We start from the raw sequence: 25,701 nt of genomic DNA, 5'->3' as shown, positions 1-25,701 counted from the left end.
AACATGCAATTGTTAGGAAGAAAGCTTAAGAAATATGAGAAAATACTGAAATGTATCCCAAGCCACTGAATTCCCACTGATTAGACAGCACAGCAAACAGAAAGACACCAGTGGTATGAAGTGTTTATATCTGGCGAAGTTTCAAGAATTTGTAGACACATACTGTTAATCCCATGTAATGTAGCTTTGGAACTACATATATAGAAATAACTTCAGCTATGGTGTTCTTATATAATTTTACTGTATACCTTCCCTGTCTATTAATGAATTACCCAAACAATGTAAAGAGATTATATGAATGCTTTAAGAAAAGGACTGAAATTGCTAACTTTTCTCTAGGTTTTGCATTTGATTGGAATGGCACTACAAGAAGAAAAACAACATCTGGAGAATCTGAGTGAGGAGAATGTTGTAACATTCACCTTTACTCAGAAAATATCAAGTATGTCTGTCTTCATTTCCATAACAAATTTTAAGCAACTGAAAATGCTAGTACCTTATATTCCCTTCTTCTGGAATGGTGTTTACGAGAGGAGTATGTCTGTTAATCCATCAAAAAGTGTTTCCAACATTGTAGATAAATTTAAGAATTGTTTTGTGTACTTAACAGAAGTTGAGTATATATGTATTCTTCACATATCTGTAGCAGTGATGGTAGATATGGTAGCAGCAATACCTAATCTCTTCTGTAGTAGAGAAGAGAAATCCAGAAGTAGAGTAATTCCCATGAAATCTACTTCTTAATATCATCATTAATGTTCTTAACAAAGATTGCTGTGTGTGGTCAGATGTCACAACTACAAAAATAGAAGTTGCATTCTTAATCATTTAATCTTTACTGTCCTTTGTATCTTCTAATTAGTGCCTGTAGTTAAGATATGGAAGCTGCTTCCATTGGAAAAAGGTGGGAGATGCAAGAATTTGACATGGCAACTCCCAGGTTGTAAACATTCAAGGAGTACATAAAGTGCATTCTGCCTTGTAAAAAAAAAAAAAAAAAAAAAAAAAAAAGTGGGCAAGGCTTCTAAAGCATTTTCCTGTAATCTTTCGGGAAGTAGAGGGTATTCGTTAAGATTGGGAGGAATGAAACTTACATGTTTGTCTGTTTGTTGAAGGAATTCTTTAGGTGTTGAGTATATGCAAGTGTTGGTTGTATTCTGTTTTCTTTAATAGTAGCAAGTGATTAGTTTGTCAGATAAAAATAAAATCAATATAAAATATATAAAATCAAAATAAAATCTCATTTTTCTCAGGACCAGGAGAGGCACCCAATAATTCCCCTAGTATACTAGCAATGCTAGAAACACTGCAAAATGCACCTCATCTGGAAGTGCACAAGGACATGATCAGGTGGATATTGAAGGTAAATCTTTTGTATAATTCCTCAAAACTATGGAAAGAACGTTTGTTAAAACTTTCCTATTTGTACTGCAATGGTTTCCTTATTTCCCATGTTGATTTGTTGTACCTACCTCTTTTTCCTCTTTTGAAATCTAACACTACGTATTATCTGGCCAGCATTATAGTATGCATAGTTGTTATATTCATGTTGCAAACTGAGGTTTTGTTTTTCTTCTACAGACTTTTAATACCATTAAGAAACTAAGAGAGAGCTCTTCTACGAGTCCTGTGGCTGAGACAGAAGGAAATGTTATGGAGGAGGTAAAAAACAAGCTGTAACAGCTGATCTGAAACATGTCTAGGTTGTGACTAGCCATGGACTATGCTTCTGATTGCTGTTTTGAATCAAATATGGGAAATGTCACTTTGGAATCGTTAAGTCTATCCTACAGCTTGTAGATCAGGCAAACCAGTTTGCAAGGAGGATGTGGATTCTCCTCAGAGAAGGCCACAAAGATGATCAGAAGGCTGGAGCACCTATCCTACGAAGGAAGGCTGAGAGAGCTGGGGATGTTCAGCCTGGAGAAGAGAAAGGTCCCTCTGGGGAAACCTTACAGCAGCCTTCCAGTTCTTGAAGGGGGCTTATAGAAAAGAGAGAGAGCATCTTTTTACTCAGTCAGATAATGATAGGAGAAGGGGGAATGCTCTTAAACTAAAAAAGGGAAGATTTAGGTTAGATATTAGGAGGAAATTCTTCATTCAGAAGGTGGCAAGGCACTGGTACAGGTTGCCCAGAGAAGCTGTGGATGCCTCATCCCTGGAGGTTTTCAAGATCAGGTTGGATGAGGCCCTTGGCATCCTAATCTAGTGGGTGGCATCCCTGCCCACGGCACGGGGGTTGGAACTAGATGGTCTTTAAGGTCCCTTCCAACCCAAGCTGTTCTATGCTTATGAGCCTAAGAAAAGAGGGTGCAAAAACTCCAATAGTCTCTCTTGTCTCTATCAGATTCTAATTGCGTACATGTTAGTGTAAGTACATATAGCAGTAGTTAACATAAATAGTCCATTTTAACATTATTTTTAAATGACTGATCTAATAATACAATTTCAGAGTTCACGTGATAAAGACAAAGCTGAGAGGAAACGAAAAGCTGAGATTGCCAGACTGCGTAGGGAGAAGATAATGGCTCAGATGTCGGAGATGCAACGGCACTTCATTAATGAAAACAAAGAACTCTTTCAGCAAACTTTGGAGGAGCTCGATACTTCAGCTTCTGGAGGACATGATAACAGGTAATGAAATCTTACTTGAACTTTTCCCTTTTAACTTTTACATCAGCTTGGTCTATTGTTACTGTACTAAAAAGTGCCTATTTTAGTCTTGATGGAAAATTATTCAAAAGTGTTTTTTGAGACCAAAAAGAGCAGTAAGTGGAACACTTTCCTTGCAGTTACTGACAAGATGGTGAAAAAATGTTGATTTCTCCCTTCTCTCCCATCCTCACAGTACTCAACATAAACAAGCAAATAATTTTGTTTTGTATAAAGTCATCCAATAATTTGTTGATAATACTGAAAAGGCTGTGTTATTAAACATAGTAAATTGGAACTAGATGATCATTATGCCTCTGAGGATCTGGAAGAAAATTTGCTTGTAGGCGGAAATACAAACTGAAGCATGTTAGTGATTTTGTGGGGAAGTGGAAACTGCTTTCAGAATTTATGTCAGGCAATTACCATATAATGGTAATGGAGGGTCACAAATACAATTTCTTGGTTATATTGGAATGGGTAATACACCACTGAGAGGATGTAATTTTTTTTTCTGGAAAAGTGTTCTTGTATAACTTTTTGGCATGTATTCTTATGTCTCCAAAAAGGTATGTTTTGTCAGAGCATTTAACATAAATTTCAAATGCTTACTAATCACATTTAAAGCATAATCTGATTGTATTTTCTTTTCCAAATCATGTGCTCACTAGTTTTCTTTGAATGTTCTAGCCCTGTAATTTCAGATGCAAAACTCACAGCCTTGGGTCCAGAGCAAACTAGAGTAGCTGAACACAGGCAGGTTGTTATGTGTATACTGTGTCAGGAAGAACAAGAAGTTAAAGTGGACAGCAGAGCTATGGTCTTGGCAGCATTTATTCAGAGATCAACTGTGTTGTCTAAAAACAGAAACAGAATTATTCCAGATCCTGGTAAGTAGTATTCAGTCTTTTTTAATATTAATGAATGTCAGAGTCACTGTAATGACCGTGTTGTCTCTTAAGGCAGTAGTGTCATCTTCTTGAATGTGAAATTGTGAAAGACTTCATTGTAATCAGTGGCAAAACTCCCATATTTGTAGTGATGTGGAAGTATGTATTCTAAGTCTTAATATGAAATAACTGCAAAACATTATCTAAAAAAAGTTCTGACAGCCATTTAGGATAAACTATTTGTAACTATTAAAAAAACAAACACATCCAAGTTCAGAAGTTTGTTCTTAAACTACACTTATAGCATTATAGAGGAAAGAAGCACTAATGTATGGCTGTAAAAGCACAAAGATGGTACCTTTCTTTCTTCGAAGTTTTATCATCTGTAATGCCTGTTAGCAATGATCGTTTAAAAAATGCTTGGATTTAGGTATCTTTGTGAAACAGCTTACTTCTTGATTAATGCCATTGTTACGAAGCTTTCTCTGGATTCTATATATGCAAACACATGCAAAAAATACTGAATCATCTTGCATTCTGATCCTGAAGTTTAATGTTCTCAGTCTCCTTATTTAATGGTACTGAACCACCAAAACCGCTGATAAATCTTTCACTTCTACCAGGGCCCAGAAGCTCCCAAAACCTGGTTTGAAGTCTAAGTACATGACACAGACTCAAAACAAAATGACACAGATTCAAAATGAGCTCAACAGTTTCAGTTGTGAATTAGTAATATCCATTGTGGTTCATCAAATAAACTATACTTTTGTGATAAAGTTTAATGTGAAGGGAGTAACATCTGCAGTTAAGTCTTTTTGATAAATGTCAATTTAAAAGTTATTTGTTTTTATTCTGAATGCAGAAAAATACGACCCACTATTCATGCACCCAGATCTGTCCTGTGGAACGCACACAGGTAGCTGTGGACACATCATGCATGCTCATTGTTGGCAAAGGTAAAAAGCTATGTTTAAGTTTAGTCCAAATAGCATGTCATGTTATTTGCGTGCATTAAGTTTAATTGCAAAGCTAATACCCTAGTAGTAAGCTTAAAAAGGAATGTCTTAAAGGAATGAAAGCAGCTTTCTGCTTTAAAATTAAATATTATAAACATTTTAAAAAAAAGTTTCATTTTCTATCTGACATCACAATGATGGAGAATCTGAAGCTGCACATGACAGCTTCCATTCCCTTTGGGTATTTATCCATATGAGTAATCCCCTGTGGTGCACACTAATCTGAGCTTCAGTGCTTCAGTGTTCAAATGTTTTAGTTTTTTTGCTACTCAGTAATAGACATGTTCCTGCTCCTTGTGCTTTGTACTGAAATTTTAAGTGACAGCGCATCCCTTGCACTCTTAACTCTTCCATCATGTTTCATTAGAACTAGAAGCATACGTGACCTAGTTCAAGCTCATCCTTGATACAAAGTCATTGTTATGCCTTGCTCTGTGTTTTTAACCTTTTTCAGTTATTTTTATCCCTTTTGAGGGGAGGGGATAAAGATAAAAAGGTGCTTTGTGCTATGTGATGCCGATGCTATGTGGTTAATGCAAGATATTCATGCCACTGACTTCAGTTAGGCCCTTGCTTTGGTCCTTGGCATGGCTTCTGAAGTGCCCAATCTCAAGTTTTACCTTTCATGTGAGGACTGTTAGGAGCTTGCAGAGGTTCTGTTCTGTGGCCCCTTAGGCACTGGAAGGCCACAGTGAAGTCTCCCAGGTGTCTTCTCTTCTCCAGGCTGGACAACCCCAATTTTCTTAGCCTGTCTTCATAGGAGAGATGCTCCAGCCCTCTGATCAACCTCATGGCCCTCCTCTGACCTTGTTCTAAAACTTCTGTGTCCTTCTTGTGCTGAGGACCCCAGAGCTGCACGCAAAGCAGAGCTGTATATCAAAGTAGTGTATTCAGTTCATTTTCATAGAAGATTCAGAGATAAACCACCGGTTGTTCCAGGTGCTGCTCTGTTGTGGTCTTCAGTGGAATATGTACATGAGTAATGCTTATGGTGTCTCCCTTAATTTTGCGTGAAACAGGATTTTTTTGTTTAATTGTTCAACATTCTTTCTGACTTTCTCCCCCACCTTTCTCATAAAGGGATATTGCTAAAGTTCTGGCTAAAATGTAATTGTGATGGTCCAACAAACTTCAGGATCTGGGGGCATTTTGGATGCCAAAAACTGGGGATAGCTTGCAGTCAGTAATAAGTGATCAGCCAGAGGGTAGAGGTTTCTCCTTTAGATAATTCTCTTAGTTATCATTGGGGAAAAAGCAAACCAGTGTCTTTAAGTATTCGTATGTTTTTATCTTAAAGTAATATGTTATTGATGTCATTAATATCTTGCTGTTCTCTATAGGTATTTTGATGCTGTTCAAGCAAAAGAGCAAAGAAGACAACAAAGATTACGAGTACATACAAGTTATGATGTAGAAAATGGTGAATTTCTTTGCCCACTTTGTGAATGTTTAAGCAACACCGTTATTCCTCTGCTTCCTCCACCAAGAGTTTTGTTTAACAGGTCTGTTTGCTTTATAAATGTCTTCACACAGAATAAAAAAAAAGGGGAAAAAAAAAAAACAAAACATACAAAAAACAACAAACAAACAAACAAAAAAACAAAACAAAACACAAACACACAAACTTCCCAAACCACTTAAGAATCCCAAAACTCCAGACAATCCCTAACTAAATTCAGTATTTTGTCTATGAATAGTACCTTCAAAATTAATTCTTATTTGTTATAAACTTATCTCATGAGTTCTGCTTTTATGTTGTGGCATCGGCTTGTACGTTTGAGATGCGAATATTGTAATTTTTAACAAATTTTGCACTAGTGGAAACTGTAATGGGAGTCACAAACACTATAAAGTACAGATCGAGTCTCTCACTGTTAGAGCAATTTCTAGGATTCTGCACAGTTTAAGACCAAAACCAGCAACCCCCAAACCCTCCTACCTGAACCAAAGGCTGTTATAATCTCAGGAATAGCAAATTCTCTTTCAGTTATTTTTGTCTTCCAAAATGTTTAGTGTTTGATTTTTTTCAATCATCTCAAGTGGATTGCTTCCCTTGTTTTGGTTTATGGATCATTCTTGGTTATTTTATGATTTGTAATGGTATGAGAGGACAAAAAAAGTGTAGGACCTGCAGGAAAACAACTGAAGATAAAAAAAAAAATGTGGACAAATCTTTTAGAAACAAAATAGTGGAATACCTATGAAATATTCTATATATAATTTGTCTTTAAATAATGTGTGTTCTGTTTATATATATTTTTGGACAGGTTAGACTTTTCAGGCCAACCAAACCTCTCTCAGTGGATCAAAACAATATCCCAGCAAATGAAAGCACTGTATTTACTTCGAGATGAAGACCATTCAAGTAAGTCTGAAGAACTCTGTATATCTATATGTGAAAATGTTACTATACTCATGAGAAAGACCCAGTATTATGGTTCTACCACTGTGGAGTTGAGAGATGCTAGAAAAGTGGCAAGAATAGCCTGGAATTTCAGTTTCTGGTGATGTGCTTCTGCAACTTTTTATAATGTGCAAACTACATATAGTTGAATAATCAGTGTTTTACTTCTTTTTTTTTTTTTTACAGGTAATTCTAGTAGTTCAGAAAAAATGGATCAACTGCAATTACCTGAAGGTTTTAGACCAGATTACAAACCGAAGTATGTATTTTATGTCTTAAAAAACCATTAAAGTTTCCTCTCAAAATGATAAAGTGAAAATAGTATGTGACTTGTGTAAGCTATGAGCTCGATAATTGAGGTGAAAATAGTAATTTTGCTCTAGTTTGTAAAGTTGATGCTATTATTATGATGCTATTGGACTTCAAATTACAAGTAGTAGATGACTTATTAGAATTTGATGTGAAGTGCAAGGGTGCAGAGAAGACCCTGTAGTTGTATAAATTTCAGCACCAGGATTAGCGTTTTTTTCTGTATTACATGTAATACAGGAGTCATTGTTATAGCTCAGCACAAGAAGTAAAACATTAAGAAAGCCTGAGAAACAAAGCATGTTAATATGTAATTTCAGCTATTATGTTATGTTTGTATTTCAGTCTACCACTTCTTGACTTAGGAAGAAAATGTTAATTATTTATATGGTATGGACATGCATCTGCCAGTTGCACACAAAAATGCAAGACGCTTGTCCCAGCTGATGATGGATGTTGTCATCAGTAACCCACAATTTAGTCTTGACTATTATCTTTGAACACTGGATGTTTTTAACACTAAAAAATGAGACTGGGTCCAATCAAAAAATAATGGGGAGTGTATCTGGCACAGAAAAGAGGTTAAAGAATCCAAAGACTCAGAGACAGACACCATAGTTCTTAGTTAAATACAACAAATCTACAGGATGAACGATAATCATTAAAAATACTATGCTGACAGCAGGGTAAATGATGAATTAGTAATACTGTTTTCTTTTGTCTTAGGAATCCATATTCTGAGAGTATAAAAGAGATGTTGACAACTTTTGGTACAGCAACATACAAAGTAGGTTTGAAGGTTCATCCAAATGAAGAAGATCCACGTGTACCAATAATGTGCTGGGGAAGCTGTGCTTACACGATACAGACCATAGGTACTAATGTGTTCATTCTGCTCCTTATATATGTATTTTGGAATTCAGTTAGATTAACCGTGCTAATATATTTTGGTGTCTTCTTGTCTTTTCCAGAACGAATTTTAGCTGATGAAGATAAACCATTGTTTGGTCACTTACCTTGTCGACAGGTAAGGATTAAGTAGCAATTCTTCTCTGAATTAGTGAAGAAAGAGAATTGTGCTTCTTTAATGCAGAATGTCTAACTTCCAAGTTGTGGTTATTTGATAGTTTTCTTTGTTGGATCCCACTATTTAGTCAATCATCTGATTATTAATGTATTCAAAATCAGTATCTGATTATCAATCTATTATCTATCAAAGCTATTATCTATTTTCATAAAAGCACTGTTCAGTAAGGCCAGGGTTCTCATGGCAGCAGTGAAAATAATACTAAAGGGAACTTGTATATTTGCGTGAACATCGGTATCTTTCCTGTGTGCTTAAAGATGCTCAGACAGCTCCAATAAGCTACAGCTGAGGGGCCTGAAAAAATGCTGTAAGTAAAAAGGCTGTTTTCATCTTAAAGAACTTGAATAACTGTTGCAGTGTCTTCTTTTCTTTGTGTTTAAAGGATGACTGCCTTAAATCATTAACAAGATTTGCAGCAGCTCACTGGACAGTTTCATCTCTTTCAGCTGTACAGGGTCACTTTTGTACTCTCTTAGCATGTAAGTTCACCACTTTATTCTATTTTTTTAACACAAGTAAAGATACAGAAAGATTGTTTTGTATGCAGAGATTTTAAGTAACAGACCAAAAGCTAGAATTTTCACAGGTGTACCCATATATTTAGTTGTACTGTGGAAAAAAAAAAGCATTTCTGTTAGTCTGTAGTTCTAAGATGAAGGATGGGTATCTTACTGTGAAGGAATTCTACTGATTTTTTTTCCCAGCTTTTTTATTGCTACTTTTAGAATGATACCTCAAAGAAAAGAGAAGAAAGTGTGGTCTTTTACACTTAAATGAAAAATGACGCACTGGAATTTTAAAAAGGAAGAAATTAAGGTTAATATAGAATTGAAAGGAAATTGGATGTTTGTGGAGGTCTGTAATATATCTACAAACTTTTCTACCTTTGAAATGTACGATCTGTGATAAGATGGTTCTTACTACAGTAGCTGAAAATTTTGAGAAAATCCAAAGTGTTCCAATTTTGAATCGTTTATAAACACAGCTGAAAGGTCTGAAGCTCAGCCTAATGTTGAAGTTGGCTGAGTACATGATGTCTTTTTTAAAGGCTCCAGGTGATTGACACTTCTGAAATCAGACTTATGCTATCTAAACAGCACAGTATTTTTTTTTACTGGTTAATAACAGTACTGAGAATTAAATAGAGTAGTTTGAACATTAGTGGGATTCCAGTGTAAAATGTTAAGTTCCATGGTGGAATTTGTCTTTTCTAAAGGGAAATTATAGTTAAGTTGAGAGAAGAGGAGCAACAAGTGGAGTATTTTGAAATAGGATACTTCTAATATTTACCGTCAGTAGAGCAGAAAAATTTCTAAAATGCACGCATACACTGATATTACTAGTGGAATTAATACCACCTACTTCAGCAAACAGTTGACAGCTTTGTGAGAGAGAAAGTATTTCATATCAGTTCATAGCACTATAATTGATTGAGCCATTTTGTATGCATAGCTGAACAAAAAAATATTGCCAACTCTTTGACTGGAAGTTTGTAGTACACCATTCTGCATGGTTTGGTGTTTTTCTTTGTATTTAAATCTTGAACCAGTTTTTCTTTGAAGTTCTGCTTCCCTTCAGTCCCTCTATACAGTACAGATACTGCTTTTGTTTTTATGGAAAAAGTGTTTCCTAGTCTTTTATTTTACAAGGTTAAGAATAAGGAGAACTATCATTATCCTTTGATCTGTCAGAATTCTGTGAGCTATTCATAAAGATAACCTATTGAACAAAAGCTTGCTTATCGGAAGTCCCTTGTTCCGGTCATGTTTTTCTTATGGAAGTACATTTCAGGATTTTGGGCTGAGGTCTGTGCCTATAAGCTTATGAAAGTAAAGATATTTAAAATCTGAGCGGTGATGAAATGTTCGTTAATAGAAATAGTTTAAAAATATGTCAGATCTTAAGCTATTAATATTCTGTGACAGTGATTTGTGTTTCTGTTCAGTCACTCATAGTTGAGCATATTCGTGGGTCAGAACTTGAAATAGTATTGCACTTTGTCTCCCGCTGGAAAAAGTACCAATTAAGGACAGTCACTGTTGTATTATTAATGGCAGCACTAACTTTATGGTAGTTAGTTTGGGTTTGTTTCATTCATTTCAATACAGTGTAGTCAAGTAGACAAAAATCTTGTTCAATAATGTTGAACAACTCTTGAATTCTCACACTTCTGGACAAAAATGACACATCTGTATATTAAGTACCTTAAGCATATTAAGCAAGGAGATGGCTCTCATAACTGACGTACACTAAAATGTTTTCGTATACATAAATTTTTAATTGGTAAAACTTATTTTTCTCTTTAACATATTTAGCACTGGTGCCTAATGAAAAAAATGGAAATCTTCCATGCATACTTGATATCGACATGTTTCATTTATTGGTAAGTATACCATAATATATATTAATAAAGCAGGGTTAAAACAAACAAATGTATACTCTTTGGACCTCCTTAAAAAAAATAAATAATGATCATTCCATTAAGTAATGGCTGCTTAGCTTCAGAATTAGCCTTATGAGTGTATGCTGCCTTAAAAGGGTATAGCTGCAGCATAAGTAACAAAAATGAAAAGATTCAAAAGGAAATGGAATATATCTGTTTTCTTTCTTGTTTGTCTATTTATTTATTTTTAATTTTTAATTTTTACAGGTAAGCTTGGTGCTCTCTTTCCCTGCCATACATTGTCAGGATTTTTCAGGGGTTAGTCTTGGCACTGGAGATCTTCACCTGTTTCATCTTGTCACAATGGCACACATAATACAAATTTTACTTACCTCATCAACAGGTAATGCTACTTTCTTTCAGCTTTTACTGAAATGATTACTTGAGTCTGTACTTAGAAAACACTTCAGGTGCTAATGGTAATTAGCACGCAAATTAAAATACATGCAGTTTACTGTAGCAAAATAAAGCTGTTGGTGCTGTCTCATTCAGTCCATATAAAGCATGGGTAAATTGTACTAATTGTACTGATGATAGCTCATTCTTTTGTCTTTATTACTTAATGCTGGAGGTTTTTATTTTGTTTTTTGGCATAGCTAGTCACGAGTCCTGCTTTCCAGCTAATGTAGCTGTGCCTGGAAGTTTTATTGCAGAGACTTGGCTTAGGTTTTCCATAATTAATAAGCTGCAGTGAATAAGGAGTCAATGCCTCTTCTGGCAAGAGGAACTGGATAAGGTATAACATGCCAAAAGCCAAGAACTCCAAGCAAGTATACTAAAAACCCAACCAAGTTGAACAAGTAAACCAACACCTCATGGAGTTGACAGTAGCGTATACTTACCACATAAGTACAGCAGAAAACTTGGGATAACTATGATGTACTGCAGAAGAGTTGGCCAGTGGAGTGTTTTGCTTAGTCTTGGTCTTTTTCTCAAAACTTGAAAATTTACATTCCTGCTGATTGAATTGTAGAAGTAACTTTTTTTGTTGTTATTCCTTTGTTTTTCAGAAGAGAATGGCATGGATCAGGAAGACACTAGCAGTGAAGAGGAAGTAGCTGTGCTTACGCTTTATAAATTTCTTTGCCAGTGTACAGGAAGGTAAAGAGGCAGTCTTTCAGTGCTTGAGAAAACTTGCTGGGATCTGAAATATCAAGAAAATTTGCCTTAATTTACCATTCAAGTTACTTAAAATTTTATGAATCTATTTTAGCGTTCTTCTTAGAGTCAGTTTGGAAATGAGCACTAGATATAATTCTTGTTTGAACTGAAGTCAATAAATTACTACGAAATATGACTGAAGACTTAGTAAATACGGCTGTTAAAATGAAATGATTAAATAAAAGAATTTTCTTTCTGTGTTCTCTTAAGTGCCTTGAAAGAAGTTTCCTCAGGCTGGCACCTGTGGAGGAATCTAAAAGCTGGAATCATGCCTTTTCTGAGATGTTCTGCTTTGTTTTTTCATTACTTAAATGGAGTCCCAGCACCCTCAGAACTTCAAGGTACTGTCTGCTTAACGCTCTTTGTACTAAAACAACTTTCCAAAAGACACAAAAATATTTTGACAGAATGAATTACATTTCAACTTTTTCTGAGAAAAACTAATTGAATGAAGGCTTGCAACCAGTGCAAAACTGTATCTGTATGATAAGAAAAGGTGCAGAGCAGAGGTTAGAGCAGACAGCAATTTTCCATCATTGCTGTCTGGTGCCATTATCAGAGTTCTTTCATACTACATACTGCATTTTGGGCATGGAGAAATACAGTTTAAAAAAAAAAAAAAAAAGAAATACAGCTGTGCCATCTTGGGCTGTATTTTGTTTAGTGTAGATAACGTCATTCAAAAAAACTCGATTATGAGATTTTTCCTTTTTTTTTCTACAGTGAATGGAACAAGCCAGTTTGAACGTTTGTGTAGTTATCTTTCCTTGCCAAACAACCTCACTTGCCTTTTTCAAGAAAATAGTGAGATTCTGAACACCTTGGTAGAAAGGTAAGGTGGGATTTTATGCTTAGTTTAAACATAATAGAGAGTTCTGCACAAGATAATATTGTAAGTATTCTCCCAGGAGTCTGTATATTGAAGTGGAAGTGAATTAGATTTTTAAAGCCATTTGTGAAAGAACTGTTACCAAAAAAAAAAACAAAAAACATTTTGTTTGTAGAGATTATGGAATAGATGTACTCTGGAATTTTTACTTGCTTTCAGAATGTATTATCTCTTTAATTTAAAGGCTTTTTTTTTTTTCTTGTAGTTGGTGTAGTAGCAATGAAGTAAAAAGGTATCTGGAAGGCAAGAGACATGCTATCAGGTAAACATGGAGAAATTTTAAGCAGACGGGAGAAACTTTAACGTTGAAGTTTTCTTTGTGTTTTTTTTTTTTTCTGAAAGGATGTTTCTAGGAGCATAATATTAGTCCTGTTTTATTGAGTGGCTGAAACACTAATCCATTACGTTAGTGGATAAGCAAAGAAATATTGAGATTTTGTAAAGGAAGTGAAATAACAGGTTACGTTAGTACATTTTAATGTCAAAGTGAAATATTAGTTATTTAGGCTGATCTACAGTAATCAGAGGCTATGGCATTTCTTCTTTCATTTTCTATAGTAGATTTGTACGTGATTTTAAAATGTATGCTGTTGCAAGCAGGTGTGTATAACTTCTGTTGAAAAATACTAACTGTTGAAAATCATCTTACACAATCTGTTTAAATAATACAAATCATTCAGTAAAATTAACACCAAGTTACTTATTTAAAAAAAGTTTGCTTTTCATGCACATGTCTTTGCTAAGCAATTACATTAAATGTTTTCTGAATTCAAAGTGTAGTGGGCCTAGAATTTGTAGTATTTTATTTTTGAAGGTTAAAAATAGTGGTCATCAGTTATCCAAATAATTATAAGTGAATATTAAGGTCCCAGTGCTGTCATTACAAACATACCCCTGCATTTCACTCTATTTTACACATTACATAAAGTCACTTTTAATATTGAATGTGCAATAATTTTAAGTGACAAAACTTAATCACTTCAGCTGTTAAATACCAGGCTGTTAACAAAATACCTTAAACAGTAAGAATACTTTTGATTGCATAATTCATTTTCTGTTGTTGTGATTGAGATTTTTTTCTACTCGTTCCTTTTGATGTTTCTTAAGTCAGGTTGTATATAACTTAGTGTTTTTTCTACTCAGCATGGTTCTAGTACATTGCTTATTACTAATCTCTATTTACATTTCATAGTCTAATTTGTATTATTTGTAAAGACAAAGAATATTAAAATGTACAGTATCTGCTAAAAAATTAATTGGCATTGGAACTTTATTTCTAAGGATATTAATATTTAGTATTAAGTAGGTGCTTTTCATTGCAGGAATGTTTCAGGATGCAAGTTGCCTAAGTTGGAGACCCAGACTATTTTCCATTCAATATTAGTGACAGCAGGAAAATGTAAAGCAAATTGATAAGGGATCAGAAAAAATATTTTAACACCTTGAGTGACCTTATCAGGAGGTGTTCCTAAAAGTACATATATGAAATGTTTTGCCTACATTTATTCTCAAATCAGTTAAAAAAAAAAAAAAAAAAAGGAAAAAAAAAAACAGTACAAGAAAACTGGAGGTAGTCTAACAGATATTAGAAGTGGGTTCCTTTTTTCTGAGCTGCCACTTAGTGTTTGAATGGTGATGAAGAGAAAAACTTAAAAATAAATAAATAAATAAAAATTTAATTGCAGATGCTGTTTAGATGACTTAAGAAAACATGATTGTCCATGAAATCACTGTGTATTGCTTATTAAACTCTGAGTGGTTAATTTGATTGTTTTGTTCTAGCTATGCAAGAGAATCCAACAAGTTAATAGACCTTCCAGATGACTACAGCTGCCTCATTAACCAAGCGTCTAATTTCTCGTAAGTTGTACACAATTATAGTGAGGACCCCTAAAGTCTTCTGCTCCTTTTGATGAAGTGGAAAACCTTTAACTTAAACAGGTTTTTTGAAGCTTTCATAGACTCATGGAGTTAATGGCAAGTACTGAGTGTCATCTTTTCCAGCAAAAACGCTGTATTTCAGTGATATAGAAATTGCAAGGGTGGATGTGTATAACTGTATAAATGTTTTTAAAATCTGTTGAATATTCTTACGATGCAGAGATCACACATACAACAGGATTTCTTTTTTGCTTAATAAAAGGTGTCCAAAATCAGGTGGTGATAAAAGCAGAGCTCCAACATTGTGCCTTGTGTGTGGGACCATGCTGTGTTCTCAGAGCTACTGTTGTCAAACTGAATTAGAAGGAGAAGATGTTGGAGCCTGTACTGCACATACGTACACTTGTGGTTCTGGAGTGGGCATATTCCTTAGGTAAGGAACTGAATACCTCTGCTTATATTGCTAGGTTAGACAGTGTGTGGACATTAATAGTTCTATAAACCTGATCGTAGGGGTGGTTTTTGTTAATAACAAAGTTGCCTAAAAATTGGAGTATATTTTTCCTCTTTATACTTTGGTATGTCCACAGGTTGTTTCTTTGAAGATGGAAAAATCATATTTCATGTTGAAGTAGATTTGTGTTCTGTGTGTTAATTTCCACTCAAGTATTAAACAAGGTGAATTCCTTGGCCCTTTTGTTGTTGTTGTTAAATTTGTTCTAGTTGTCTTCCTGTACAATTAATCTGCAGTTCTCTTGGCAGCATTGGACTGTAATATTGCAGTAATTGTCTCAGGTCATTATGTGCATACAAGGGAAGGTTGGATAATACTGTTTGCACTTTGGCAAATACTAGTGAGAATTGAAATTGCTTTGTTTTCTTGTGGTTGTGTGGAGTACTTTATACAGACTGTAAATAATACATGACTGTTGAGAGTTATAACAGGAAGAGAGTAAGATCTTTATTTAAAAAAAAAAAAAAAAAAGCACCTTTAAAAATCTTCCCATGCAGGCTACACAGCATGAAGATAGTTGAGAATTAGAAAAACAGTATCTACGAAAGTATGAGAAACTATGTGCCTAAAAATCAATAGGTAAAATCTTGTCTGTGTTTCTCTCTAGAGTACGAGAATGTCAGGTGCTATTTTTAGCTGGAAAAACAAAGGGCTGCTTTTATCCTCCTCCTTATCTTGATGACTATGGAGAGACAGACCAGGGACTCCGGTAAATATTATTTTTAAAAATACCTTTTAAAGACAGGAGTTCTAATGCTAACTGGCTTGTAAAATATACTCTGCTACCTTTTTATTTGAATAAATATTACAGATGATATTATATTTTGACATGTGCTGCATATAATATTTGCAAACATTTCAATGGTACTGTGTGTTTTTATGTTAAAAGTTGGTGGAAGATCTTTCCTAAGTTAAAAACAATTGTCTTGAAGTGTAAAAAATTAAATAATTTTTAGCATCTATAAAGTTGCCTAAAAAATAGAGCTGAAAACTGTGTGTGTATATATATGTGTATATATATATATATATATATATATATATATATATATATATGTAGGGTATTTATTTGTATCATCTGTGCTACTTTAATATTAAGTGAAAATACTGTTAGATTACTTTATACCAATGCATCGATTCTTTGTCTTCTGTCTCTGCTTCCCATGAGCATAGTTTAGGGATGATACTGTTTACACTTGCTACTTCTGAAATTTGTCGAAATAATAGAATATGAGTTGGTTCAGCATGGAAAGATTGCTGAAAGGCTATGTTCAGATTTCTGTGAACTGTACATGAGATTTCCAAAAGCTGGAGGGAACCCTTGAGCAGTGAGGGTGGCAGAACAGATCGGGTAGCGTTCCAGTTCACTAATGAAGATATCTGTTGGTTTGTTCTGTTGAGACAGTAGCATTAAAGGGTTATCTCAATATTTTGTGTCATGCCTGAGTGTTTGTGCTTAGCCGCAGCGTTTTGTCATTTCTGATAAGTATTATCTCTTTTTCAGGCGTGGAAATCCCTTACATCTGTGCAAAGAAAGATTTAAAAAGATTCAAAAACTCTGGCAGCAGCACAGTATCACAGAGGAAATTGGACATGCACAAGAAGCAAATCAAACACTAGTTGGCATTGATTGGCAGCATTTATAATGGTTAACTGCTGAAGACTGGAACTTTAAGACTTTTGTAACCCAATAAGCTTTTCAAAGGAGGGATTAGGAAAAAAGGTCTGAGAAAATAAAATAAACCCAGTCCTTTTATTTAATCTTTGTTTTACAATGTATTTCATAAAGACACCAGTTAACATTAACCAAGTAAACTTCTTTCTATGTACGCAAGTTTTATTAGTCATATAATTTGCACTGTGCTTCCTTCACAGAAACCTCTTGGGTTATAAAACCTGGGCAAATGAACTTGAGTTTCTGATAGAAAAGAATGACTCTTTTTGGAAGTCTGACTATGTTTTTTCTTATAAACTACAAGAGCAAATGACTGCTGAAACAGAAACTAGATAGAGCACAATTACAGATTGTGTTTTGCCCCTTGCTAGTAATCTGAGCCGTTTTATTATTTATTATTCTGCATTTTAATACTTAAGCTGTGTGTACATGCAATGGAATGAAGTAAGGAAGCAAATAATGTAGCAAATGGATGTTTCTGTCTGCATCAATGGATAATTCACTCTTACACTTGATGTATCTAAAATGATTGTCATTTGTACTCTCGCAGCTTTCTTGCTTCCAGTTGTTTTTTTAACAAAAAAAAAAAATCCTAACACTAGCTTTATGGGTAAAATAATTTAATTTAAAGCTTTTTTCCAGAGCATTGCACTCCTTAGAATTATGTAGTTTGTAATTTGAATTTAGCTGGGAAACCCTTTCATGTCAATTATGTGATTGGTTCTAGGTATTCAAGGGTTGACATTGTGCTTTAGAAGATATTTTAAGATAATGACAATGCGTAAAAATGTAATGAAAGCTAATTTTGTTAATTTGCAGAAGCACAAAGGATATTTTCTTCACTTTTGTTAAGAGTCAACTTTTAAGGTGCAAATCCTATCTACTTTTTGTTGCAGATGAGCTGAATGGTTTGCTCCAGCTTTGAAGGGCCACAATCAAACTGCCCACATTTTTGCATTTGTTCATTTTTTTCTGTTGTACCATCAAGTATATTTACTTTTTGGCTTGATTTAAAGCTCTGTAAAGATGTTTGCATATAGTATATTTTATAAATATATTCTATAACTGCGCAGATTTGCACTTGATATGAGGGTGCCTGAAGGCAGTGAGTTTTCTAGTTGTATGTAATTAGACCACCAAGGTGTCTCTAAAAGGCGACATTATGCTTATTGATTTGAAATAAAATTCATTACCTTTATCTCTCCTATATTCTGACAAATTAGTTAAATCTTAATTCACACAGTCCTGTTCCTTAATAATCTGTGGTTCTTTTAGGTAAGTCTCACTTTCTGACTACATCTTCAGCCCAGATAAGCAACCCCTTTTACTGTCTGCTCTGTCTTCAGTTACACTTGCTCTGACTGGATTGTTTCTATTTTTACAGATTTAATGCTTCAGATAAATTTTGTATATTCATGGTGTACAGGGCAAACGTTTACTAACAGTCTTGAATGAAGATATGAAATAAAGAAATTTGGCCAATGCAGATTCCTTTTTCTTCAAAACAGCAGAGACTGCTCGCATTCCTACTGCCGTTTGTAGATGTAATCCTGTATCTATTGTCACTTCTTGTGAAGAGACACGTGGAAGTTGCATGAAACAAAACGGCATTAATGCTTCATCTTTGCCTTCCCCTCTGTAAGCTGGTTAATATATCAACAGTTTTCTGCGCGTGGTACTTAAAAATCACTTTTTTTGGTGATGTTACTGTTCCTTTGCAGAGAGTTGTCTTACGCTGTATGCCACTGTTTTAGATAATGTGTTACTGCACTGAGAAACTCCTTTTCCCTGTAAGCATATCGAAAAGATAATTGATGATACTGACAAATTTCTCTGTGCAAAGCAAAATAGTGAGAGCAAGAAGGATTTTTTTTTCTTTGGAATCAGACTGAGATTGATTAGGTCGGTAAAATTATGACTGCAAATAATTGCGAAGTACACCAGTAATTTTTTGTAAGCTTAGTCATTCTTTACTCAAGACTTCTACTTTCTGATTTGTTTTGCATGTGTTTGTTAATTGTAAAAATATTTATATATAACATTGTTTCAGTATCAGGGAAATAATATCTGTAATAAATTGGGTATAACTTTATTTGCAGATTCCATGTACAGTCTAGAACGTATTGTGTGTTTGGGGGAGGGAGAACACAAAACCAAGCCAGCCAAACAAAACAAAAACAACACAAAGTCCAAACCAGAAAATAATCACAACAGAAAACAGAAAGCTGAAAGCATCAAATAAATGCTTTTGGCGTTGAAATTAAATAAATTATTTTTAAACGTTGTTTCTAGAATTTTGCTGACCTTGTTCCTTCAAGTGTGTCACCTTGTTAATCACAAGCTAACAAATACCTGGATGTGCAACATCTGCAATTCCCTGGCTAAAAAATTAAGATGATTATATTATTAGTGTCATTTGCTTCAGTCAGCTAAACCTTTCTTGACCTTTCAAAAAGTCTAATCATCTCTTTAAAGGATTGCAAATTGTATTTTATAAAGTGATGAAGGTTGAGGTTCACATTCGCATTTTTTACTGTGTTCAAACTTGAAGATAACACTTGGTACTTTCCCTAATCTGCCGTAGGAGGCTCTTTCTTACTCTGGTGGAAGTACATGACTGAGATAACAGCTGATGCCTTCTGACTTGTGCCAACAACCTGTGCTCCCCACAGCTCTCCAACTACTTTACCTGTGATTACAGTGGGAATTTGTTGGCTGAGGTGCAGTGCTGCTAGCAGGTGGATTCTCAGCCTGTTTCCGTCTCCACCTCTCCCCGAGTCGCCTCCAGCTTCTGTCCGTGTCCATCACCCTGGTCTTCCTGCTGCTGACTGATCAAGTCAGACTTGGGCCTCCTTTTCCACTCCAGCGCTGGGAAGGGCTGAAGGACTCGGTGTCACCACGCTACATGGTTAACCTCGTGTCAGTAGGAGGGTGGATGTTAGCCGTCTGGCCATGGGAGATGATCTAGTTGCTGTGCTTGTACTTCCAATGTGAAGCCATACCAACATTCAGGCTCCAGGCTTGGCCTCTCACTTCTGTATATTTTATTTTATGCTAAATGACTTAGTGTTTTGTTTAGAGGCTTCATCCCTCTGACCATTTTATCCTAGGCCTTTAATGCCTAGAGGAGAAGCTGGATGCTCAACCTGCTGTGAAAGTATCTCTAGCACAAAGTCTCAGTTGCTTTTCCACTTTTGAAGATGAGATTACTAAAGGAGAGATGCATCTCAAAACAAGTTAACTTGTTTTGAAGTATTTTATGGCTAGAATATAACAATAGAGCACACACAACATGCTAAAACCTCATTTTCTCCCTCTTCCAACTGAAGTGCAGATCAGCTTCTGAAAGTCAACTGTACCGTGGCCTTTTTGGAGCTCAGGCTTCCTGGTCTGAATGTGCAGGCATTGATCAGTATTTACCAACTTACTGCTGCTAGTCACATCCCTGTTTATCACTATGGGTCATTCTTTTAACCCTTGCTTGATGATTTCTTCTGCTGTTCTGTGCGTGTACATTTCTATTCATACTTCATTCACAGCAATTTAAACATTTCATCTATGAATCTTTGTATGAAAAAATGCACATTCTTATCTTGAAGCTGCTGCATATTTATACGGTTTTTCTGCTCGTCTGCCACCTTTTCCCCTCTCCTGGCACGCAAATGTTAATGTCCAACTCTTTCATCTTTGCGTCTTAATGGAGAGATTTGTCAAACGCTCTTCTCTTGGAGGAGAAAAAGAAGAGTTTCCGCAATGCACCAGGTGTAGGAGCTAAGCCATGGCAAGTACTGATCTTCGTCTCCATGGCAGCAACGATTAAATGTTACTTTCATCAGTTTGTGAATATACATTTCCACAGCCTCTTTACAGACAGCATGAGCTTGGAGGCGGTGAGTTTTCCAGCCTGTCCTTTGCGTAGGATCCTTGAATGAAAGCCAGGCTTGCTAGCGGGCACTAGGCAGGCTGGGACAGCTGAGCTCGGGTCCCGAAGGCCATCTGTGCAACCTCTGGGGGTGCTTCAGGGACTCAGGAAAACAAGGTTCATCTTGTTTCAGGGACTCAGGAAAACAAGGTTCATCGCTTTGAAACCAGCCCTGGTTTTGAGGAGTAACGTGTGGAACATTTCTGTACGTGCAGCACTCTGAGCGTGGAGGATGGTAAAATGCATTAATAAGTCAGAGAAAGTGTTGCTTAAAAATAGCGAAGAGAGGGAGATCAGCAATATGTTAGCTGATGTAATTCACTGGTGTCCTCTCACAAGAGATGCCTGCATAACAAGTGCTGTTTGCGCCCCATAAAGGCAGCTCCGAGGAGCCTGTATTTTGTTGCAGTGGTCGTATTGATGTCCTTAGATCGTGCAATTCAGCATGAGTATACTAGAAGAAAAAATCTGCAGTAATGTTTGGGCATCCATTTGATGCTATTAACAGGCCAGGAGTCTCACCTGCATGTATTTTAAATCTTTAAATGTCAGACTTTGGTAATTCATAAAATGCTCCGGCAGCTGGGAGCTCAGACCATTGCATGAACTCAGAGGCAAAGTGCTTTGTGCTTCTGTATGCTACTTCCTAATGTAAACTTTAAGCTCTCCTCCATCTTTACTACGAGCTTGAGCAGGATGGAGGGATTTTGAGTGTTTTTTTTTTTTTTTTTTTTTCTCAGTAGTGTGGTAGATGTGATAGCAGCATGTGCGCCAGGTGCTCAGCAGGAAGGCGAGGGATTAACTGCTGGTAATGTCAGAGTAAGGGAGATATTTTAAAAGCAAACCTTTCCCCATGGTTAATACTTCAAGTGGTTGAGCGGGTGTGGAATAAAGGTTATATGGGTGTTGGAAGGTGTCCTGCCCATCTAAGACAGCAAAACCAAGAGCAAAAGTGCTGGCGTATGGCTCGTGCCGGGGCAGGAGCAATAGTGACAGCAGAGCAGGGTCTCTCCTCTCCCTCTCCTCACACCTTCAGCATCCACTCCTGGCCCTTCACCAGTGACCCGGCCGTAAAATACTTGAGGAGGGGGCATGCCCCCAAGGAGCCTGTGCCTGCATGAGCAGCGCTCCTGACCCGGGGCAGGACACTGCCAGGAGAGACAGAGCAGAGTCTTTGCCCACTGGAGCCAGGGGCTGCTGCGGTGGTGAATGGCAGAAACACCTCTTTGGGATCTAGACATTCCAATGTGAGTCTTCACCTCAACAAAATGCTTCCTGAAATGAATTTACTCCGTTTTTAGCATTGTGAGAATAATCTGAAGTACTTTAAAACAAAACAAATAAAAAAAGATAAATGGAGAATAAACTTAAATTCTAGGCCCTAATTAATGTAAAATGCTGGGGTTAAAACGAAAGATGTCATAGTTTACTTACAATATAGCAACATTACAGAATTAATGCTATTTCTGCTCTTAAGTTATGTAATTAATGAAAGGTTCACTCATCTGTTCCTTGTTTGTGTTTGGCACCTGTGTTTTCTATCTTTGGTTTGTTATTTGTGCCAGACAAAGCCTGGGTGTAAACCAGGAGAACTCCCACCCCCTTGAAAAGCATTTGCCTGAGGCAGAGCTGTGCTCTCTGGAGAGGTAACTTCGTCTGGGACGGCCGAGAGCAATCATAACAGGACACCTCTGTGTTTTGGGCCTTTGCGTCTGAGCAGGTAAACCCCTGAGCACTCTGCCCTGGTTTTCAGAAAAATTTGATGTCTTTCATAAAGAACAAAACTTTACCTTCACCCTCCTACCAAGGTAGCCCCTTGGGGAGCTGTGCGCCTCAGAGCTGTGCTGGGAACCAGCCCTTTGGGCTCTTCCTTGCCCTGTCCCCCGCTGGGGCTGTGTCTCACCCACCTGCACGTGTCTGTCCCCACGTTTTGGGCTTGTGGCTCTCGGCCCTGCTGTGCCAGGAGCACAGCATTGAGCTGCTGAGGCTTGGCGGCCTGGTGAGGAGCTGTTTTAACCAGGCCACAGGCTGCAGACCTGCTCTTTGATCCCTGCTTTCCTGAGTTTTCCTGGGACACCTGATTCCCACACAAGGCTCTGCACTGGGAAAATTGGCTTTGGGAACAAGTGAGTTGTTCTCAGCAGGGTGTGGAAATGTGCCCTGTAAGGAGCTTAGTCAATCGGTGACCTTCATGTTCTGCAGGTGCTTCCTGCAGCTCTCCCACCTCACAGACACACTTTGGGTCGAAACTCAGTAATACCTGTGAAGTGACATGGGCCTATCAACAGCAGGTGCTTGAAGAGGGTGGCGTCTTACTACTGGAGTGTTTCAGTCAGTTACCCAACACAACAGAGCTGGTAATATTTAAAAAAAAAAAAAAAGTGTTCAGTGTTTCAGATTTCATTGCAATAGCTGCGTTCCTGTTGCCAGAAATACATTTGCCTAAGCCTTTGTCTCCTGCAGGGGGCTGTTACCACATGTCACCATTCTATTTTTCTGGCCTTATCTCTTAATTAACTAATCTCTAATAATGCTCTTTACTTTTTTTTTTTTTTTTTTTTTGAATAAGTATTTGTGATCCGTCCCCATTTTACATCGATCCTTGTATGCACAATGCTTTTTTTTTTAACTGAGCAAACACGTCAGGTGAAAATAAATAGTTTTAGGGAATCCTCCTTTCTTTATGTCAGCCTTGAAACCCTCCCCTGAGCACTAGTTCATGCGCAATCCCCAGGAGCCTGATATAGCATTCCCATGCTCTCTGCTAAGCTGCGTGCATGCAGTTGTCTGGTATTATAAAATGTCCAAGCTCATGTAATGCATGGAGGCTAATCTCATCAATTGTATTAAGGCTACTTAGGCATTAATAGCTTTAAGGAAGCTGTTTATATTTTCTCCTTTAAAGCATTTAATGAATGTTCTATGTCCATTCAAACAAATGTCACCGTAGCTGCTGTTCCTGTGCAGCCATACGTTTTGAAAAATAAATGATATTTCTCAGCAGTTGGCACTACAAGGCCTGGGGTTCGATCTCAGACATGGGTACTTGGATTTAAGCCAGTAATCCATACGGAGGCACCGAAAAAGAAGTGGCCTGGTTTGTTTGAGTTAAGCTCACATCCTTCTGAAGTTTATTGATTTGAAAATCAGGGCACTGCTCTGGAAGTTCTTGGGTTGCTTCAGGCCAGCAGGTCTGGGTATGTAAGCTTAAGGTGTAAATTTAAAATAGTGGAAATGTTTTCCTTGGAATGTCTGTTACAAGTTTGAATTAAATGGGGTGGAAAAAAAAAGGGTTTATAAACTCAGTTTAGCTGATTGCTGATGATCCTGAGGATGCCACTGATTTCAGTTGAGCACTTGAAGTCCAGACCCATGAAGACGATGTAATTCTTTCAAGAGAATGGTCTACCATGCTCTAAAATGGTCTGCCAAATTCCATTTCTAGAAAGAGGAAAGTGATTTAGGAGTCTACACACCTTGATCATATGACAAGTGGCAGTTTTTCTCTCAGAGCTATTTGTCAAGGCGAAAATCTTCCTTATAGGAGTGCATAAAATGGGTCAAAAAATAAATTCAGAAGCAAAAAGCAGTAATGCAAATTAAAGAAATCTGTATTAAATTGTATGTATTTAAACATCTTCTTTAAAGAGGTTTTTACTTGCAATATAATTTTAATACCTAAACTTACATTTGCAGGCAGCACAGATATCTTTATCTAGAACAGCACTTGCCATCTCACAAGAAAATATATTTAATATTGGACGAGTGATATATTACAAGTAGTATTTTACAGAGCAATCATGTTACAATCCTGCAATAATCATGAGATGTTACAAAGATCTTCATTAACCAAGAGGCTTTATTTTAGACAGCATTAGCATACATACTATTCATTCTTACGTGCATGAAACCCCAATTCCAGCTTTATTCCTCTTAAATGCGTCTTGGATGGTCTCTTAGATATACCTCCAAGATATACAATGACACTGTTGCTTTTGGAACTGGCTCCTCCAAGGTGGTCTTGAAAGAATAATTTGACAATTTGTTATGTCTCTGGCAACAAGGTGAATAAAATAGAGACCACAGAAAGCGGAGAGTTCTGTCTAAAGGAATGGCCTCAGCCAAATTTATAGGACAGCAATAAATCTACATCACTTTGAAAAACCTGATGCCTGGTCAATTAACCGCTGTGGATCACAGCACACTGAAGCCTTGCAAGGAAAACTGTAATCCTTGTAATGCAGCCCTTATTCATCATGTATTTCTTCCAAAAAGCTCTTCTCAGATAAACGTGGCCATGCCATACGCCACTGAAAACCCTGTTCATCTCTTGCGGGCCAGCTGAGCTGAGCAGCTGCCTGTACGGGTTTCTTACCAAGAAGGAAGCATCTGCTCTGTTCTACCCAGTTCTGCTGTGCAGAGTTTCCCTCAGCAAAGCAATCGATGATAGGCTGTGGTGAATTGCAAGTTGGCTTTTTATGTTGGTGCCCTCGTTCTAGTTGCTCTTACGTGCACAAGGACAGACTCAACTTAGCCTTTTTTTCTTGTTGTAACTAAAAGTTTTGGTCAGCTTTTTAAAAAAATAATAAAATAAATAAATGGAAGGGTGCCATAAATACCTGCCAAATCGAGCCTTGCGTGCAGCTGGCCATTGAGACGCAGACCACGGCTTGATGTACAAACCCGTTCCTCCGACCTGTGGACTGCTCTGCCCATCCTCAGAGTTACTTATCAGTTCAAGCAGAAGCCGGAGGAACTGTGATTCTGCTGTTCTGCTGGGGCAAGTGCACACGTGATTGCAAATGAAAATTAATGAGCTGTGCAGTAATGAGGCAGCTGCAAACATGGCTTTGTTTGAAGA

General features: G+C 36.7%; 1 protein-coding gene across 4 annotated transcripts in view; it reads left to right on the top strand.

The window, feature by feature from the left end:
- Nucleotides 1–19,023, top strand: part of UBR2 (ubiquitin protein ligase E3 component n-recognin 2) — a 50,925-nt gene extending 31,902 nt beyond the window's left edge. For all 4 annotated transcript variants that reach the window (XM_068676761.1, XM_068676759.1, XM_068676760.1 and 1 more), the window contains 22 exons: nt 340–442; nt 1,254–1,363; nt 1,582–1,662; nt 2,453–2,634; nt 3,343–3,542; nt 4,405–4,498; nt 5,899–6,060; nt 6,826–6,923; nt 7,149–7,221; nt 7,998–8,146; nt 8,243–8,298; nt 8,741–8,837; nt 10,674–10,741; nt 11,009–11,144; nt 11,812–11,902; nt 12,173–12,303; nt 12,686–12,794; nt 13,057–13,113; nt 14,634–14,711; nt 14,995–15,165; nt 15,854–15,955; nt 16,748–19,023. In XM_068676761.1, coding sequence (XP_068532862.1) covers nt 340–442; nt 1,254–1,363; nt 1,582–1,662; nt 2,453–2,634; nt 3,343–3,542; nt 4,405–4,498; nt 5,899–6,060; nt 6,826–6,923; nt 7,149–7,221; nt 7,998–8,146; nt 8,243–8,298; nt 8,741–8,837; nt 10,674–10,741; nt 11,009–11,144; nt 11,812–11,902; nt 12,173–12,303; nt 12,686–12,794; nt 13,057–13,113; nt 14,634–14,711; nt 14,995–15,165; nt 15,854–15,955; nt 16,748–16,889 — 2,490 coding nt within the window. In that variant the 3' untranslated portion in view covers nt 16,890–19,023. The remainder of the gene's footprint in view (nt 1–339; nt 443–1,253; nt 1,364–1,581; nt 1,663–2,452; nt 2,635–3,342; nt 3,543–4,404; nt 4,499–5,898; nt 6,061–6,825; nt 6,924–7,148; nt 7,222–7,997; nt 8,147–8,242; nt 8,299–8,740; nt 8,838–10,673; nt 10,742–11,008; nt 11,145–11,811; nt 11,903–12,172; nt 12,304–12,685; nt 12,795–13,056; nt 13,114–14,633; nt 14,712–14,994; nt 15,166–15,853; nt 15,956–16,747) is intronic.
- The last annotated feature ends 6,678 nt before the right edge of the window (nt 19,024–25,701 follow it).

Source organism: Anas acuta, chromosome 3 (assembly GCF_963932015.1).
Source record: "Anas acuta chromosome 3, bAnaAcu1.1, whole genome shotgun sequence".
Lineage (NCBI taxonomy): Eukaryota > Metazoa > Chordata > Aves > Anseriformes > Anatidae > Anas > Anas acuta.
This window is presented reverse-complemented; position numbering and strand designations above follow the sequence as displayed.